General features: G+C 51.9%; 7 protein-coding genes across 7 annotated transcripts; 2 read left to right on the top strand and 5 right to left on the bottom strand.

The window, feature by feature from the left end:
• Window positions 1–348: 348 nt before the first annotated feature.
• J4E79_005190 (uncharacterized protein) lies at window positions 349–1096 on the bottom strand (the record flags this gene model as incomplete). The annotated part of the gene is made up of 2 exons (XM_049354068.1): window positions 349–383; window positions 487–1096. The coding sequence occupies 2 exons, from the start codon at window positions 1094–1096 to the stop codon at window positions 349–351; spliced, it is 645 nt and encodes a 214-aa protein (XP_049211688.1).
• Window positions 1097–1980: 884 nt separating this feature from the next.
• Window positions 1981–3401, bottom strand: J4E79_005189 (uncharacterized protein; the record flags this gene model as incomplete). Its single annotated transcript, XM_049354067.1, has 3 exons — window positions 1981–2148; window positions 2200–3098; window positions 3146–3401. 3 exons carry the CDS (start codon window positions 3399–3401, stop codon window positions 1981–1983), a joined length of 1323 nt encoding a protein of 440 aa, XP_049211687.1.
• A 577-nt stretch (window positions 3402–3978) lies between these two features.
• Window positions 3979–5457, bottom strand: J4E79_005188 (uncharacterized protein; the record flags this gene model as incomplete). Its single annotated transcript, XM_049354066.1, has 2 exons — window positions 3979–4489; window positions 4538–5457. The coding sequence occupies 2 exons, from the start codon at window positions 5455–5457 to the stop codon at window positions 3979–3981; spliced, it is 1431 nt and encodes a 476-aa protein (XP_049211686.1).
• Window positions 5458–6962: 1505 nt separating this feature from the next.
• J4E79_005187 (uncharacterized protein) lies at window positions 6963–9044 on the top strand (the record flags this gene model as incomplete). The annotated part of the gene is made up of 2 exons (XM_049354065.1): window positions 6963–7862; window positions 7908–9044. 2 exons carry the CDS (start codon window positions 6963–6965, stop codon window positions 9042–9044), a joined length of 2037 nt encoding a protein of 678 aa, XP_049211685.1.
• A 97-nt stretch (window positions 9045–9141) lies between these two features.
• J4E79_005186 (uncharacterized protein) lies at window positions 9142–10180 on the bottom strand (the record flags this gene model as incomplete). The annotated part of the gene is made up of 2 exons (XM_049354064.1): window positions 9142–9993; window positions 10043–10180. 2 exons carry the CDS (start codon window positions 10178–10180, stop codon window positions 9142–9144), a joined length of 990 nt encoding a protein of 329 aa, XP_049211684.1.
• An 856-nt stretch (window positions 10181–11036) lies between these two features.
• On the bottom strand, window positions 11037–12972 carry J4E79_005185 (uncharacterized protein; the record flags this gene model as incomplete). Its single annotated transcript, XM_049354063.1, has 2 exons — window positions 11037–12292; window positions 12345–12972. The coding sequence occupies 2 exons, from the start codon at window positions 12970–12972 to the stop codon at window positions 11037–11039; spliced, it is 1884 nt and encodes a 627-aa protein (XP_049211683.1).
• Window positions 12973–13705: 733 nt separating this feature from the next.
• J4E79_005184 (uncharacterized protein) lies at window positions 13706–14866 on the top strand (the record flags this gene model as incomplete). The annotated part of the gene is made up of 2 exons (XM_049354062.1): window positions 13706–13826; window positions 13878–14866. The coding sequence occupies 2 exons, from the start codon at window positions 13706–13708 to the stop codon at window positions 14864–14866; spliced, it is 1110 nt and encodes a 369-aa protein (XP_049211682.1).
• Between the last annotated feature and the right edge of the window lie 106 nt (window positions 14867–14972).

The following is a 14972-nucleotide window of genomic DNA, read 5'->3' as shown; positions in this document are numbered from 1 at the left end:
ACGAAGATCAGTTGCATGATGGCATCTCATACTAGAGCTAAATTCAACACTTCTCTTATAGCGCGGAAAAGAAGTAAATCACTTAAAAGTTTACATTGCGTTGGAAGATTGCTAACGATCGCCCTCGTATCAACATAAACTGCAGGGTGTAGCTCTTTCCTTGAACGCGGTGAGTGGTTTCAATGTAGTTGGATCGTACTGCTGAAACCATCTTGACTGTTTGCTGAGACAGGGCACTCAATTGGGAGACTTGATGCGTTCTTCATCCAACTAACCGCAGCATCTCCTGTTGCCATATCCTCATTCTTTGGTGGGAACAGCCCAATTGTTACGACAAATCCGGCGCTACTAGGCCTTTGCAAATGTAGCAAGAAGTGTTCCACCTACCATCTGATATTTCATCCCATCCACCGTGCTTGTAGCATAGATAGTAAGGGCAGCAAGTATGCTTCTCCTTCACACATCCACAGTCCATCCATATCTCACCTCTCTCGTTCTTCGTCCACTTCACCACCTTGTCGATTTCTGGATACGCGCGGTACAGTTCCTTGCGCATCGCCTCCCATACATGCTTTTTGATGCGAAAGCTCCCCCGAAGCGGCCCATTTGGATTGAACACGAACGTCTCGCCCATCAAGTGAGCTTCCTCGAATTGTTCGTTCACTCGCGTGAAGTTCAGGCTCCAATCTCGCAGAGTCCACTTATCAACATCGTCCGTGTGAGGGTTGTGAGTATTGTACGTTCCTGACATGTCCCATACACAGTCATAGTCGCTGCTGGTTTGATATCTGACATTGATGTCAAATCCCAACTGCCGGAGTTCGTGGAACGGGCCGCTCAGCGAGCGAAATAGATGAGTGATGTTGCTGGGTACGCCTCTCGTCTCATCCTCGAACCCGAAGGTGACAGGGCGAGGCTTTTGGTTGCGCAGAGATGAGAGCATATCGATGCAGTGGCGAAGTTCTGCGTTGAAGTTTCCTGGTATGCCTATACGCTCTAGACCCTCGTTTCCGTCGATTTCGTCCATGCAGTCGAAGACGATGACTAGACCCGTGTTCCCCAGAAGCTCGTATAGCGTGACGTCGGAGTGAAACATCTTTACTGTGATCAGGTCGTGCAACTTTTTCCACGACACGTGATAAGAAGACCAAGAATCGGAACACCCTCGGGCAGTAATATCAGTCCCATCTCTTCTCCCAAAAGCCTGCAGCATCTCTGTTGCCACTTCCCTCCCCCCAAACCACTCTTTGGCCAAGTTTGGGAGATAGCAGTCAAGCTTCTCAGGAAAACGTTGAGTCCAGGCCTCTCTACGTCGATTGTTTCTGTCGTCTCCAGAAATAAGCGCGTTGATGAATGTTACATTGCATGCATCCAAGGCCCAGAGCTCATCATAGATCATGTCGCGAAGTTCACGCGGCAAGACAAAGAGTCTCGCTACGATTTCGCGATATGCAGCTCGTGAGTAGCATGAGAGGGCCTTTTCAAGCTCTTCAGCTTTGCCATACTGCTTTTGTCTTCTAAGCTTGAGCGTGACTTGTTCAATTGTAAGGTACGACCGATTTTGTACCTCTAACAGAAAGTAGTAAGCACAAAACCATTCCGGTGTAGGTTGCAGCTGGGGTCCTTTGAGGTATATAGAAAGTGAACTGCGGAACAGAACTCGGAGATCACTGTTTGCACACATTTTCAGGTCTAATTCCGCGTTCGCTCTGGCTTTTGCTTTGCCTTCGATAACCTGTCGTGACGTCATCTTGATGTTGTTGTGATGGTGTGTTCTTCGTGTTATTGGTATTGCCGAGATATTTTGTGATAGTTGAGTTTGGGGAGTGCATTGGAGATATAAACGAATCTGACTATGAGTCAAGTAGAACAGTTTGGTCGAGGGAACCAGAGTACGCATGCATACAACCAATAGCAATTTACCAGAAGACTAACGGCAAATGCTTTGATCCAATCCATTCAAATTTATTTGCAATAGAGCTACACAGAACGCTTCCATCCACCTTCCGCTTCGAAGATTTCACCGACCTTGCTGCTGACCGCGAGCAACCGTCTATCGTGGTAGCGAGGTGCAACCAGCGACACTCCGATGGGCATCCCGTTCTCGCCCTTGAAACCTGGAACGTTGACTACTGGTGTGTGCAGTGCCTGCGCGAGTATTAGTCAAGTTCTCTGCACCTGGACACAAATATGACTTACCGTCCAGATCAAACAAAACGCCGCACTGCCCGTCTTCTCAATACCCAGCGGTGCCTCATCTGGCACACTTGGTGTAAGTACCGCAGCGTATCTGCCAAGTATCTCATCGACAACCGGCCGAGCTGCCGCAATCTTGTCGAAAGCTTCAAGCTGCGCTTTGCGCGAGATCTTTCCACTGTTCTCAACGTGGCCGACGAGCTGTTCCGAGATCTTATCTTTGGCCACTGTGTATTCTGGCAAAAACGCGGTTCGGCCGTCAGAGTTGAGTACCGCCGCGTGCCACGCCGGAAGATCGTTAAGGTCATCTGGTAAGCTTATTTCCTCAACCTCGGCTCCATTCGTACGAAGTAGCGAGACGGCTTTGTCAAGTGCGGCGGAGGTGCCAGGGCCGACGTTCGGCCAGACCATAGTTTTGAGAAGGGCAAACTTCGCGCCTTTCACTGTGAAGTCTTTTGGAGGTGGCGCATCGTCGTGAATGGCGAATGTATCGGCGAGGAGTTCTAGATCAGCCACGCTACGCGCATAGAAACCCAATGTGTCCAGTATCAGAGAGTAGATCTTTTGGCCTTCGCGAGTAATAGAGTTCCATGTGGGCTTAAGGGCATAGATGCCGTTGTACGAGCCAGGACGGATGGTGCTGCCACCGGTTTGAGTTCCTAGACCGATAGGTGCTTGAAAATCGCCTACTGCTGCACCGGATCCGGATGAAGAGCCACCAGGCGTGCGTTTCGAGTCGTGCGGGTTTCGTGTCTTTGGGCCTGTGGTTGTTGCAGCAAACTCGGTCGTGGTTGTTTTGCCGAAGATGAGTGCACCGCTCTTGCGCAGTATCGCTATGGAGCCAGCGTCTACTTGAGGCGCATCGTTGGCATATATGGGTGAGTTGAACTGCGTGGGCATTTCTACACGATTAGTTGAGCTGGATGAAGAGACGGTTCTGGCAGCTCACCCTTAGTGTAGATGACATCTTTTACGGCAATGGCAACACCATGGAGAGGACCACGCTCGGCCTGTGGAATGGCATCAAGTGCTTTCGCCTGCTTGATAACGTACTCAGGGTCCAGGTATGCCCATGCTTGAACAGCTTCATCACGCGCTTCGATGCGTCCGAGGAGTGATTTCGCGTACTCTTCGACTGAGGTCTCGCCCGCTTTGATCTTCGCCGAGATCTCGGTGGCTGTGAGTTTGTAAAGATCTGAGCTCATGGCTTCTCAGAAGTCGGTGATCGTAGGAATTATTGGTGTATAGATACTGGAAGATATTCGCGTTTTACTTTCTCAGGTCGGTTGTAATGTCAAGAAGAGGAATTGGAGAAGTGGTCTTTGAAGCCGTTGGAGTTGGAGACACATCCAGACGCCGAAGGCAGCGACCTGTCAGCGTCAGCGATGCCATCGGCCCAAAAAGCCCGCATCGTGATAGGGAGCAATCGCATGTCCCGTCCAGACCCGCTCATAGGCGATAGCCAGACACTTGCCCAACAAGGATATACCGGTTGTACTAATAAGCTGGAGCCGATAACGGCATCCCACTTTTTCGGAATGCTGGTTCCGATCGGAACTGTTCAAGTCCATGTCGGTACTAGGAAACACGTGAACAACATCGCACCTGGCCAGTTCACATGTCCAGCCGCCGGATCAGGAGTCTCAACTTTATGATATCATAACAAGGCTAATCAAGTGCCGTAGTTTCTTAGTAGAATATTGTTCAAATCTATCGTATTGCAATTACATGAAGTGAGTACATGGTTTCGATTCTGTTACAGTCTAGGTTGCTGCTCTGAGCTCAAAAGGTGACCTTGGGTGACTTCTCGCCAATCTCAACATCTTCTCCTCCGTCGGTCATTGGTGGCGTTGAGGCGCCATAAATCACACCATCATCCCTGTCTCCGTCGAAGAAGCCCTCGCGGCCGTCGTTGGCTAGCCATTCCCGTTGGAAGGGCGTGCTCTCGCGTCCAACCGGGAACACACGCGGTTTGACGAAGAAGGTGATGACGAAGTAGACCATCGCCGCGGTGAAGAATGTCAGCAACCAGCCCATGCGGTACATGTTCTGCGCAGCCGCCGAGATAATCTGTGGCTCGTACTGGCCAATAAGGCCAGGAATACCCATAGTTGTACCAAGTAGCCAGGCTGCCACACCACTCCAGTTGACACCGGACCAGTACCAGTAGAGACCCGTCTTCTTGCCATCGTAGCACGATGGTATATGTATGTTTCCTTTGCGCGCGATGTAGTAGTCGACAATGATGACGGCGCAAAGAGGGGCCATGAAGATGTTGTAAGAACCCAAGAAACTAATTCATCGTTAGCATGTTGAGTGGGAAGCCTATTGGGGAACTTACCTCAAGAAGGCCGTTGCGTTCTTCATCAGTTCCCATGGTTGTACGACGACACCAAGAATGGCGCAAAGTATTTGTCCACGGCGAATGGTGAGCCACTTGGGGAAAAGGCCAGTCATATCACTTCCGAACGGAATTGAGTTGGCTCCAAAGTTCGTGGCGAAGACACCGAAGTAGAACGCCAAAGCGACGAAGAAGATCCCCGCACGCGCTCCGGCGCCGAAGTGGTGGTCAAGGATGGCTTCGAAGAGATCCCAGATGTTCCAGTAGGCAACACCATATGCTGCCTGCATGGAAGTGGTTGAGGCCATGCCAAGGAAAAAGACAATGATGGAGGACACGAAGACGCTGATACCTTGAGTCACACCAGCATCTCGAGGCTTCTTGCAGTAACGAGCAAGGTCAGGTTGATTGACCAACATAGGCGAGAGCGAACCGAAGATGGTGTTGATACCGGCCATGATGCTCCATCCCAAAGGGGTCACTGAGGCGGCAAGCTCGCCTTCGCTGGAAGCAAGGTCCATAGCGCCGAGTCCGCCACCGTTGGTCATGCACCAACCGAAGATGGCGAAAGCGGCAATTGGCATGATGAACCCCTTTACGGTGAAGATATAGTGGATGTGCCTGGGGTGGACCCACATGAATGGAAACTCCATCAGCCAGGCCATGAAGAAAGCCAGCAGCTGCTTCGAGGTGACACTTGCGGTAGGCGATAGTGTGTTCGTGAAGTTCTGCCAGGAGCTACCGAAGATGCAACGGAGCATAACCGAGAGGATATTACCGGCGTAGAAAGACTGGATTCCGTACCAGATGATGCATACGATCGCTCGGATGAAGACGAAAAAGTAGGAGCCGTACATACCCATGACTGAGCGTGCAATCACAGGGAATCCGATGTGGTACTTGGCACCTGGACGAGCCATGAGGACGACTACGACTGCTGCTAGGAAAGACCCAATGCAGGCTGATACAAAGGATTGTTGCCATGTCTGTTGATGTAGTCAGTTCCTGTATTCGACTTGCATGCTTCGACGTAGCTTACCAGACCGACTGTGACAAGAGCGGAGCCCGTATTCCAACCAACGAGGGAAAACTGGTTCGAGAACCAGTATAGAGGAAGGTTGAACCTTCGTTTGTCAATAAAAGCTCAAAGATGTGCGTGGTCAAGATCCTTACCAGGTCCAAGTCCTCTGTTCTACCGGCGTTGGCTCAAGATCTTTGTTAGACCATCTCTCGTCCCCGATTGGGGCATGACCGTCGTTGCCTTGGGGAGCCCTGATGAAGTCGACAAAGGCCTCTTTGGAGCGAAAGGGTGCCGCGATTTGGCCCCGGGTCGGAAGCTGGACTTTCCCCATGGTGCTGTAATGGTGTGGTTTGGTTGACTACTGGGCGAGGTCAATCCTGCAAATCCTCTTCATGTCGGCGGACCATGGTGTCTCATATGTCGATCGGACGTCACGCCAACTCCAAGTCGTTCACGTATCGCACACATATCGGGCTGTGATTGACCACGGGCATGGCTTCTGGCGCAGCCTCTTCGGGCACTTTCCAGCCGATGTGCCATGTTGCCATGCGCGCATCAGTCATTCCCAAGCCTGACATCAACGTGAACGGTGCGATAAAGAACAGGGGTGGAGATAGGAGGAGGATGAGAACTCCGATATGTTGCTTGTTATGGCGTAGTTCCTTCGCAATCTTTGGGGTCTCCAGGCGCCGGATGGGTGCAGCCGAGATAAACCCATTGGAGGCCCGTGCCATCTTAGCCTATCATGGATAATTCGCGATAAGACACACGTCGGCTCACACATTCCACCTGGGCTTCAACGGGACTATCGCACGTGGGAAATATGGAGCCAAACGGTATGAATCAGAGCCGACAGCTGCAGGGCTGTCGCATCAACGCCATACTCCTGACGACGAGGCCATGTTGCAGTCCTACCCAGAGAGCCCCGTAAGCCCCTCGTCCGGTCGGGGTGTGGGAACGGCCGCAGACGCAGTACCCGCATCCAACTCTCCGAAGGAAGCTCAGTCGAACGCCTCAAACCCAGGTCCTGCGACTAGGAAATCTCGAGTGGCCTTGGCCTGCAAAAGATGCAAACGGAGAAAGCAGCGTGTACGTCACGTGGGATGTTGCTTTATGCACCTTGGCTAAGAATCATGTAGTGTGACGGTGCGCATCCAGTCTGCAGATCTTGCCAGCGAGCTGGCGTAGCCTGTGCGTATGAAAGGACTATTCGTCCTCAGTACCCAGGCGGCAAGTCTGTGTAGGTTCTTCCCACGGCCATTGACATGCGCACGAGCTGTTTCCTGACTTCTCAGCTATATCAACGCCCTAGAAGAGCGCATCGCTTTTCTGGAGGCCCGTCTTCCTGACCATGCAGAGGACCATTATGAAAACGGCCCAGAGACTTTGCAAAGAACATCTTCCATGAACGTTGAAGAGCCGGCGCTCGCTCTTCACCCCCAGTCCAGTGCATCGCGTCGCGAATCCCGAGATGACTGTTTCTCTGAAGATCTTGAGGGTGAGGATCGTACCTCACTCGTCGATGGCGTTGCGTATCTCTCCTTATGTGCATCTGGTACCACAGACACAACCTCGGAGCCTTACTATGTCGGCTCTAGCTCCGGCGCTACCATTGCTCGCATCATTCAGTCCTCCATCTTCCGAAGTTCTGGCAAGAGAGCAACAACTCTGCCAGTGAACCAAACATGCCAGGCTACCGGAACTTCACGGCCTCCGGTTCCTCCCGAGTCTACTCACTCCGATGAGCCCGTTGCGGATTTCCCAGACCGACAACAGGCACGCATGCTCTTTGACGTATTCTTCGAACGTATCCATACGCGCTGGCCATTGCTGGATCGTGTAGTCTACACGAAGCTTTTCGACAAGCAGTTTGTGCGAGGTGCCCTCACTATCATTGAACGCAGCATTTTCCATCTCATATATGCCATTACTGCTCGATTCCTGTCGTTGACGCGGAAACCATGTGGGGTGGATTCGGAGCATCATCTTGTCGCGGCCACCGAGCCAATGGACTATATCCTAGACCAGCACAACCTCGCGACAGTGCAGTTCCTCATCCTGCTTGGAGTGCATGGTCAGAGATCTCCATATGGTGCAGGCGCCTGGTCCCAGATCCGATATGCGACCTCTGTCTGCATTGAGATGGGCTTACACAGGAAGAAGAAGGTCATTGGCTCTCCTGAGCTTGCAAGAGATGCTGAACTGCGGCGACGCGCGTTCTGGGCGTGTTACTGCCTTGACAGAGTGACTAGCATTGTGCTCGGTAGAGCTTTTGCTATCGCTGACCGAGATATTAACGTCGAGGTATGTCACCCAAGTATACTGTGATATGTGAATTGACTTTTCAAGTTTCCCAGTACTAGTCCTGAGTTCTGGACGCTAACGCATCCGGAAGAGCCAGACTCGGTCAGGCCTCAGTGGTCGAATATCGAGCCTTTCATACACATCATCAAGCTTGATCAGATCCAGTCGCGGATTCATAAGACAGTCTTTCGCGTTGATAGAGATGTCTTCAACGGGACGCCAGAACAGCGGGCCAAACTTGACCGGAAGATGGCTACAATCCGGAGCGACCTGGATGAATGGCTACGCACATATCCACAGACACCCAAGAATGGGAACAAGATCACTTGGATGTATGATCCTGAAAGCGCATATCTTGATGCCCGAGACTTCTATGGCGTCCAGTATCACAAAGCGATGCTCTATCTCTTCACCGTCTTTCTTCCTACGCTGGACACCTCGGACATACGCTTTCTCACTTGCGCGCGCTCGGCCGCTTGTGTCTGCAACGCATACAAGCGACTAAGCCAAAATCGGACGCTCACTTACACGATGATCTCGCTACATTCGTGCTTTGTAGCTGGCCTGACACTGGTGTACTGCATCTGGCGAGATCGATCCCTTTTCTCATACGACGTTCTCGAGGCGACACGAGCCTGTTCTCAGATCCTGACTATCTTCGGTGAAAAGTGGCCCGGTGCCGTCAAATACCGCGATATCTTCGATGCGCTATCCGGAAGTTTGTTCAAGACAATCGTAAACTCGGCGCCTACTGCCATGATGCATAGCAATGGTTCACGACCGCTGCAGCTCGACGTGGACGCGGAGCCTTCCATGGCAGGACTTTCGCCAAGAAGCCGACGAGATAGCCGCGAGCAGGCGTCGCAGCACCCAACGCTGGGCAGTAAGCCTACCATGTCACACATGGTTACCGATGCTGTGAAAGAAGCATTCATGGAAGTGGACGAGGAAGCACCAGGCGGTTGGCAAGGTTGGCGGATGTGGAATGAGATGGTAAGCGATGACACCGCATCTGCAGCAATGAGGTTCGATGGCTTTGGCCAAGGCCAGAACGAGATGAGCTGGAATGCTTATGAAGGGTCTGGTCTCTACGGCGTGGACCCCATTCAAGACGCAGCCATGTCGATGGATAACCGTGGTATGATGGATGGCAGTCAGTGGAACTTTGGAGAGTATAGATAGGCGATGTCATTGGCTTTAGTTCCAAAGGTCCCAGTCACTGTTGTCTCATATGCGCAAACGACTCCGAGTTGAACGTTAAAACAGATTAGATGACTATCTACGCGAGCTGACCCTTCTTATACGGGAACTGCTCCCTGAACGACTCCGCTATTTGCGTCCTAGTCGCAACCCAAACACCTTCCTTCTCCGAGATATACTTCACAAAGTCCTGAAGCGCCTTAAACCTTCCCGGCCTACCGATGATACGGCAGTGCAGACCGATGGTCATCATCTTCGGCTCTCCAGCCTCGCCCTCCTCATACAGCACATCGAAAGAGTTCTTCATGTGCTCGTAGAAGGCAGCCGTACTGCGGAAACCTGTTCCTTGGCAGTGAAATTTGAAGTCGTTGCAGTCGTAACTGTAGGGAACCATCAAGCATCCCTTGGGATTGGCGCTGCTGCGCTCTTGGGGAAGGTCGGTCCAGTAGGGTAGGTCGTCTGCGTAGGCGTCTGAGGCCCAAAGTAGCTCCTCGCCCATCTCTTCGTACACGAGTGGGATGAGCGCTCTGCTCTGTGGTGATGGGCGACCATAGTACCATCCCTTTGGTGCATAGCCGGAGAGCTTCTTCAGCGCCGTGATACCATCCCTGATATGCTGCTTCTCGGCCTCAACAGAAAGATTGGCGTGGTCAATCCAGCGGTAGGCGTGAGAAGCAACATCGTGACCCTCTTCCACACACCGAGTAACGACTTCTGGCTGTTCCTCGACGGCGGAACCAACGGCGTAGAGGGTGAACTTCATCTTGTAGTCGTTGAAGAGCTTGAACATGCGCCACCAGCCGCGGCGGGAGCCATATTCGAATTCTGATTCGCCGCTGTAGTCGCGCTCGTTGATTCTGTGTTGGGCTGGGTACTCGCGGAGGTTGATCTCGGATACTCCGTCGCCTTTCATGACTGAGCGCTCACCACCCTGTGGTGTGTTAGTTATGCATCTGAGATAAGATTGCATATGAACTCACCTCCTCATAGTTGATGACGAAAGATACGGCGATTTTGGCATTGTTGGGCCACTTCAAGCCTTGGAGACCCTTCTCGCCATAACCCTTGAAGTTACGGGGGAAGGCGTAGTCGGGTGGTGCGGCGTAGACTTCAGGCATGATGACGATGTTTGGAGAACAACAAGCTTGATTTGATTACAGAAGATGTGGTAGATCTGAAGTAGTAAACACCGAAGTCTCGCGATGCAACATATATGTATCACCAGCGGAGCATGTCGCGACGGCCATTCTGCAGCGCCTACCTAGCTATCGGCCATTCTCATCCGTGACGTCCTCACGTAATCGGCCATCTTCCATTCTCTGCCGTGCCTCACGATGCGATGGCATTCCTGCGGCCGGCTGTGACCCACCGCCGTGTTATCAGACGGATGAATGTGTTTATCGGCTTGGAAGAAACCGTATGGAGAACATGGCTTGGAGGGGGATCGTCGATAGATAGGCCAATCTCGACTCGCCGATAACGACCGGCCTTTGTGGGGCTGTACTGACCTACCTAAGTTGGCATACCAAGGATTAAAGACCAGGTTGAGTTGGAGACGATTCTCTAGTAAATTGATAGTGGAAGATGGGTCTTGCTGCGGAGTAATGTTGCGCTCAAGTTCCGAAGTCGCTGGTATACGTTTGATGGCCCCATTTCGATAGTCGCACTTCACCCAGCTGACCTCGGGATCCTTGGCCATCAGGGCAGCGTAAGAGGAAGGCCAATACATGGACGTGTTACTCATGGGCAAGGTCTGGATACATCCATGCGGCTCGAAGGGTTTGCTCTGATAGTGAAATATTTTTGTGACCACTGCCTACGCGATCCTCAGCTCCCCGTCGGGTGAACACGATAGATACTATAAGACTTTTATGATATATGTCTATGAGACTTTTGAAGTTTTAAAATCAACAAGGCCCGAACAAGTACTTCGCAAAGTCATCATTGAGCTCTGATGATGTGCTATATAATCGTTCATCTCGTGTGAACGTTGCGTTCTACGTCAGCCTCCCCTGTCATTGGCCTCTTCTCATCAAAGACCTCCCCTTCCGATGCGACTTCTCGACCTTGGATGACTTGCTGCTGAGGTTCGTCCTGCGTCTCCATCGGCTGTCCTTCTTCCTCGTCCGGCTTTTTCGGCGCTTTTAAGCTCGTGTTTCCAACCCAGAATGTCAGAGCCAGACCGAGACCTGAGCATACTGTGAAAAAGATGAAGATGTAATGCAGACCAAGCATATAGGTATCAAAAACCTCTTCTTTTTGATCCAGAGAGAGGCCAAACTTATCGAGGTCGTACGTTGAGGAAGTCAACTGGGCCATCAGGGTATCCGAAACAAAGGGCCGCTTAGACAAATCTCTGCTGAGCGTATTCGAAAGGATGACTCCTGAGATGACGAGACCAAAAGCGCCACCGATAGTGCGGATGAAGTTGCGTAAGCCAGTTGTCACAGCACGATCCTCATTGCGACTGTTGGCGTACATACCCACAAGGGTTGGTTGAAGCGTCAGACCAATACCGGCACCCTCTATGATGAGTACAACGATTAGCACGGCAAGACCCGTGTCTCGGTCGAATAGTAGGGTGAGGCCACTTCCAAGAGTCCAGAGAGCAAATCCGGCCAGGATGCAGTGCATGTAGCTGGCGACTCGGTTCATGTACTGACCAGATGCGATGGACGCAAAAGATGTCGTGATGACTACTGGTAGAATCAAAGCACCCGAGGCCAGGGGCGAGTACCTGAGGACCGATTGGAAGTAAATAGGGAGGTAGAAGAAGTTGCCGAAGTACGCCAGGCCGATGAGGAACGTCTGTAGATATAGTGCCCAGCAGTGCGGCGCGCGGTATAATCGAAGCGGCATGATCGGGAGTGCGACGAGTTTCCATTGGTGAAGCACGAATAGTATGCCTAGCACGGCGCCGGTGACAGTGCAGGCGATGAAGAAGGGAGATCCCCATGCATATGTCACACCACCTCCTGACAAGGGGATGAGCACAAGCAAGGTGGATGCAATGTTCAGCACCATGCCGCCATAGTCAATCTTCTTGACCTTTGCGAGGTAGTCACCAGACCGATGCTTGAGCGGCAAGAAGAATAGTATGACCATGGAGGTGGGTACGGTCATGATGGGTATTATCCAGAACACCCACCTCCAAGTTGCTCCTTCAACGATAGCGCCTCCAAGAAAAGGTCCTGCACCATTCCCCAGGGCGATGACTGCACCTAGCCATCCTGCGTAGAAGTATCAGCACTGTTCGGTTATAAGATAGTTAATGGTCCTTACCTTGGTATTTGCCGCGGTTCTGTAACGTCGTGATATCGCTAACGATGATCATGACAAGACTGTTGATGCCGCCACCTCCAATACCAGCAATGGCACGTAGAACGAATAACTGCACTGACGTTCGCGCGAAGCCACATCCAAGGTCGCCCAGAGCCATCAACATCAGACTGATCAGCAAGAGATTCTTGCGACCAAAGATATCCGACAAACGACCATTTATCAGTTGAAACGCCGTCGATGCGATCAGGAACGATGTACCGATCCATGATGTTGCAGTCCCGGTGTTCAAATCCACAGCGATCGCGGGTGTTGCTGTTGAGACGCTGGTTTGGTCGATGAACGAAACGAAGAGACAGACTGATAGTGCGGGGATTGCGATTCGAAGTTGTGTCGATGTCATGGTGTTCCTTTGGCCGCCAATGGATGCTGCGTCGCTCTTGTCGTCATCATCCTCTTCCACGGTAGGCGAAGGGGACGCGCCATGAGGATTCGTTGTAGGTATGTCTGATTCGCATGGTCTGTCGTCTATGGATGGCTTCTCAACGAGAGTATTGCCAACGCATGTATCGCTCTCTCTGATGGGGCGCGTCGATTCCATCTCGTCAATGGAGGTTTGCTGTTCCCGCATCATCGGATTCTTCCACAGTCGCTACAAGCCTCAAAAACATAGCGATTCTGCGTAAGTGTATATTTGGAACAAGACCAACGGTCCTAGACATCGTAGCTAGCGTTGGAGTTGGGCGTGGAGCCCCGGGAGGCTGTCCGAGCGGGACTGAGCCCTGTCATGACGCCGGTCGACAGCTGCGAGATCGTCGGGAGGTGTGTTCCTCGTGGAGGAATTGCGAAAGCAGCCAGTCACAGTTGAGGGGCCCACTCACATCGCAGAAACGCTTACACGCTTCGATGGCGTAAGTGGCATTATGGGATGAAAGCCGATGACGGTGAGGCTGCGAAGTGGATCGTCTTAGCAGGGCACGTGCGGGGCCTTCTCATCGGAACTTTTTGAGCCGACGCATGTTCGGCCCCTGAGACCCTTCGCCGATAGCTGTTCGTATCGACATCGGACCATAACGCTGAAAACGGCATTGAAGGTATTCAGGCGAGTTCTCGGCATCACTGCTGAGACTGACAGATGCCATGTGTCAGGTGGGGTTTGCGAGGCTGCCCAGGTGGGTTGCCGATAACGACCATGGTGACCCATCACAAGGCTTGGGCAATGGCCATAATATGTGTGGTAGACACAGCCATACACTCTCTAAAGAGCTACGAAACATTGACATTGTAGGCCATTACACAGTTTTTGCGAGACTACTTGATCAGATCCTACCTCGTCTTCTGTTGTACCAACATCGACTGCCAAGATGACGAAACTCTTCCAACCATTGACAGTTGGAGATGTAAAGTTGGGTCATCGTGTCGCTATGGCGCCGTTGACCCGGTATCGCATGGGCGACGACTACAAGGCGACGCCCATGAACAAAGGTACCTTGAACACCGTTACTACGAAGGGCCGATATTGACCAAGTATCGCAGAGTATTACGAGCAACGAGCATGTGTACCTGGCACGCTCATCGTCAGCGAAGCAACCATCATCTCCAGGAACGCCATCGGCGCCCAAAATGCCCCAGGAATATGGCAAGAAGACCACATCGCTTCCTGGAAAGACATCACGTCAGCAGTACATGCTAAAGGATGTGCGATATACTGCCAACTCTGGCATCAAGGCCGTGCCGCAAAGACCGATGCGCTGGACGCAGAAGGCATCACGCTGGTCTCATCCAGCGCGGTACCCATCACATCTCAAGACCGAACTCCAGTGGAAATGACAGAGGAGATGATTTGGGAAACCATAGCAGACTATGCGAATGCAGCCAAGAACGCGATCGCTGCGGGTTTTGACGGCGTCGAAATCCACGGTGCAAATGGATACCTGCCGGATCAATTCCTCCAAACGACTTGTAACCAACGGACCGATAGCTGGGGAGGAAGTATTGAACAACGCGCCCGGTTCCATCTCGAAGTCACCAAGGCTGTTATCGCTGCTGTTGGAGTTCAAAGAACAGCAATGCGCCTCAGCCCTTACAGCGACTTCAACGGCATGCTAATGGATGAGCCCGAGCCGACTTTCGAATACCTCACTGAAGAGCTGAAGAAACTGGGTCTGGCTTACCTCCACCTAATCGAAGCCCGCATCACCGGCAACGACGACTCTGAATGCGGAGGCCAGAAGACCGTACAGTGGATGGTTGAGCAATGGGGGAATGCGAGTCCAGTCATGCTTGCAGGTGGCTTCCTACCCGACTCAGCGAAGCAGACTGTTGATGAGACGTACAAGGACTATGATGTTATTATCGCGTTTGGGAGGTATTTCGTTTCCAACCCCGATCTGGTTTTCCGCGTCAAGGAGAGCGTACCACTGGTCAAGTATGACCGCTCTGTTTTCTATACTCCCAAGATACCGAAGGGATATATCGACTACCCTCATAGTCAGCAGTACTTGACAGCGGTGGCGAAGGTTTGAGATAGATGTGCGTTTGATACCAATTTTACGTGTACTTCCTCATGCCCAGTTTTGTCTCGATTAGTTGTGAAGCGCGAGCAAGATCTACTACACTATGCTCTCAAGT

Source organism: Alternaria viburni (assembly GCF_023758015.1).
Source record: "Alternaria viburni strain BMP 2772 chromosome Unknown scaffold_9, whole genome shotgun sequence".
Taxonomy (NCBI): Eukaryota; Fungi; Ascomycota; class Dothideomycetes; order Pleosporales; family Pleosporaceae; genus Alternaria; species Alternaria viburni.
Note: the sequence above shows the minus strand (reverse complement) of the source record. Positions and strands in the feature narration are given on the sequence as shown.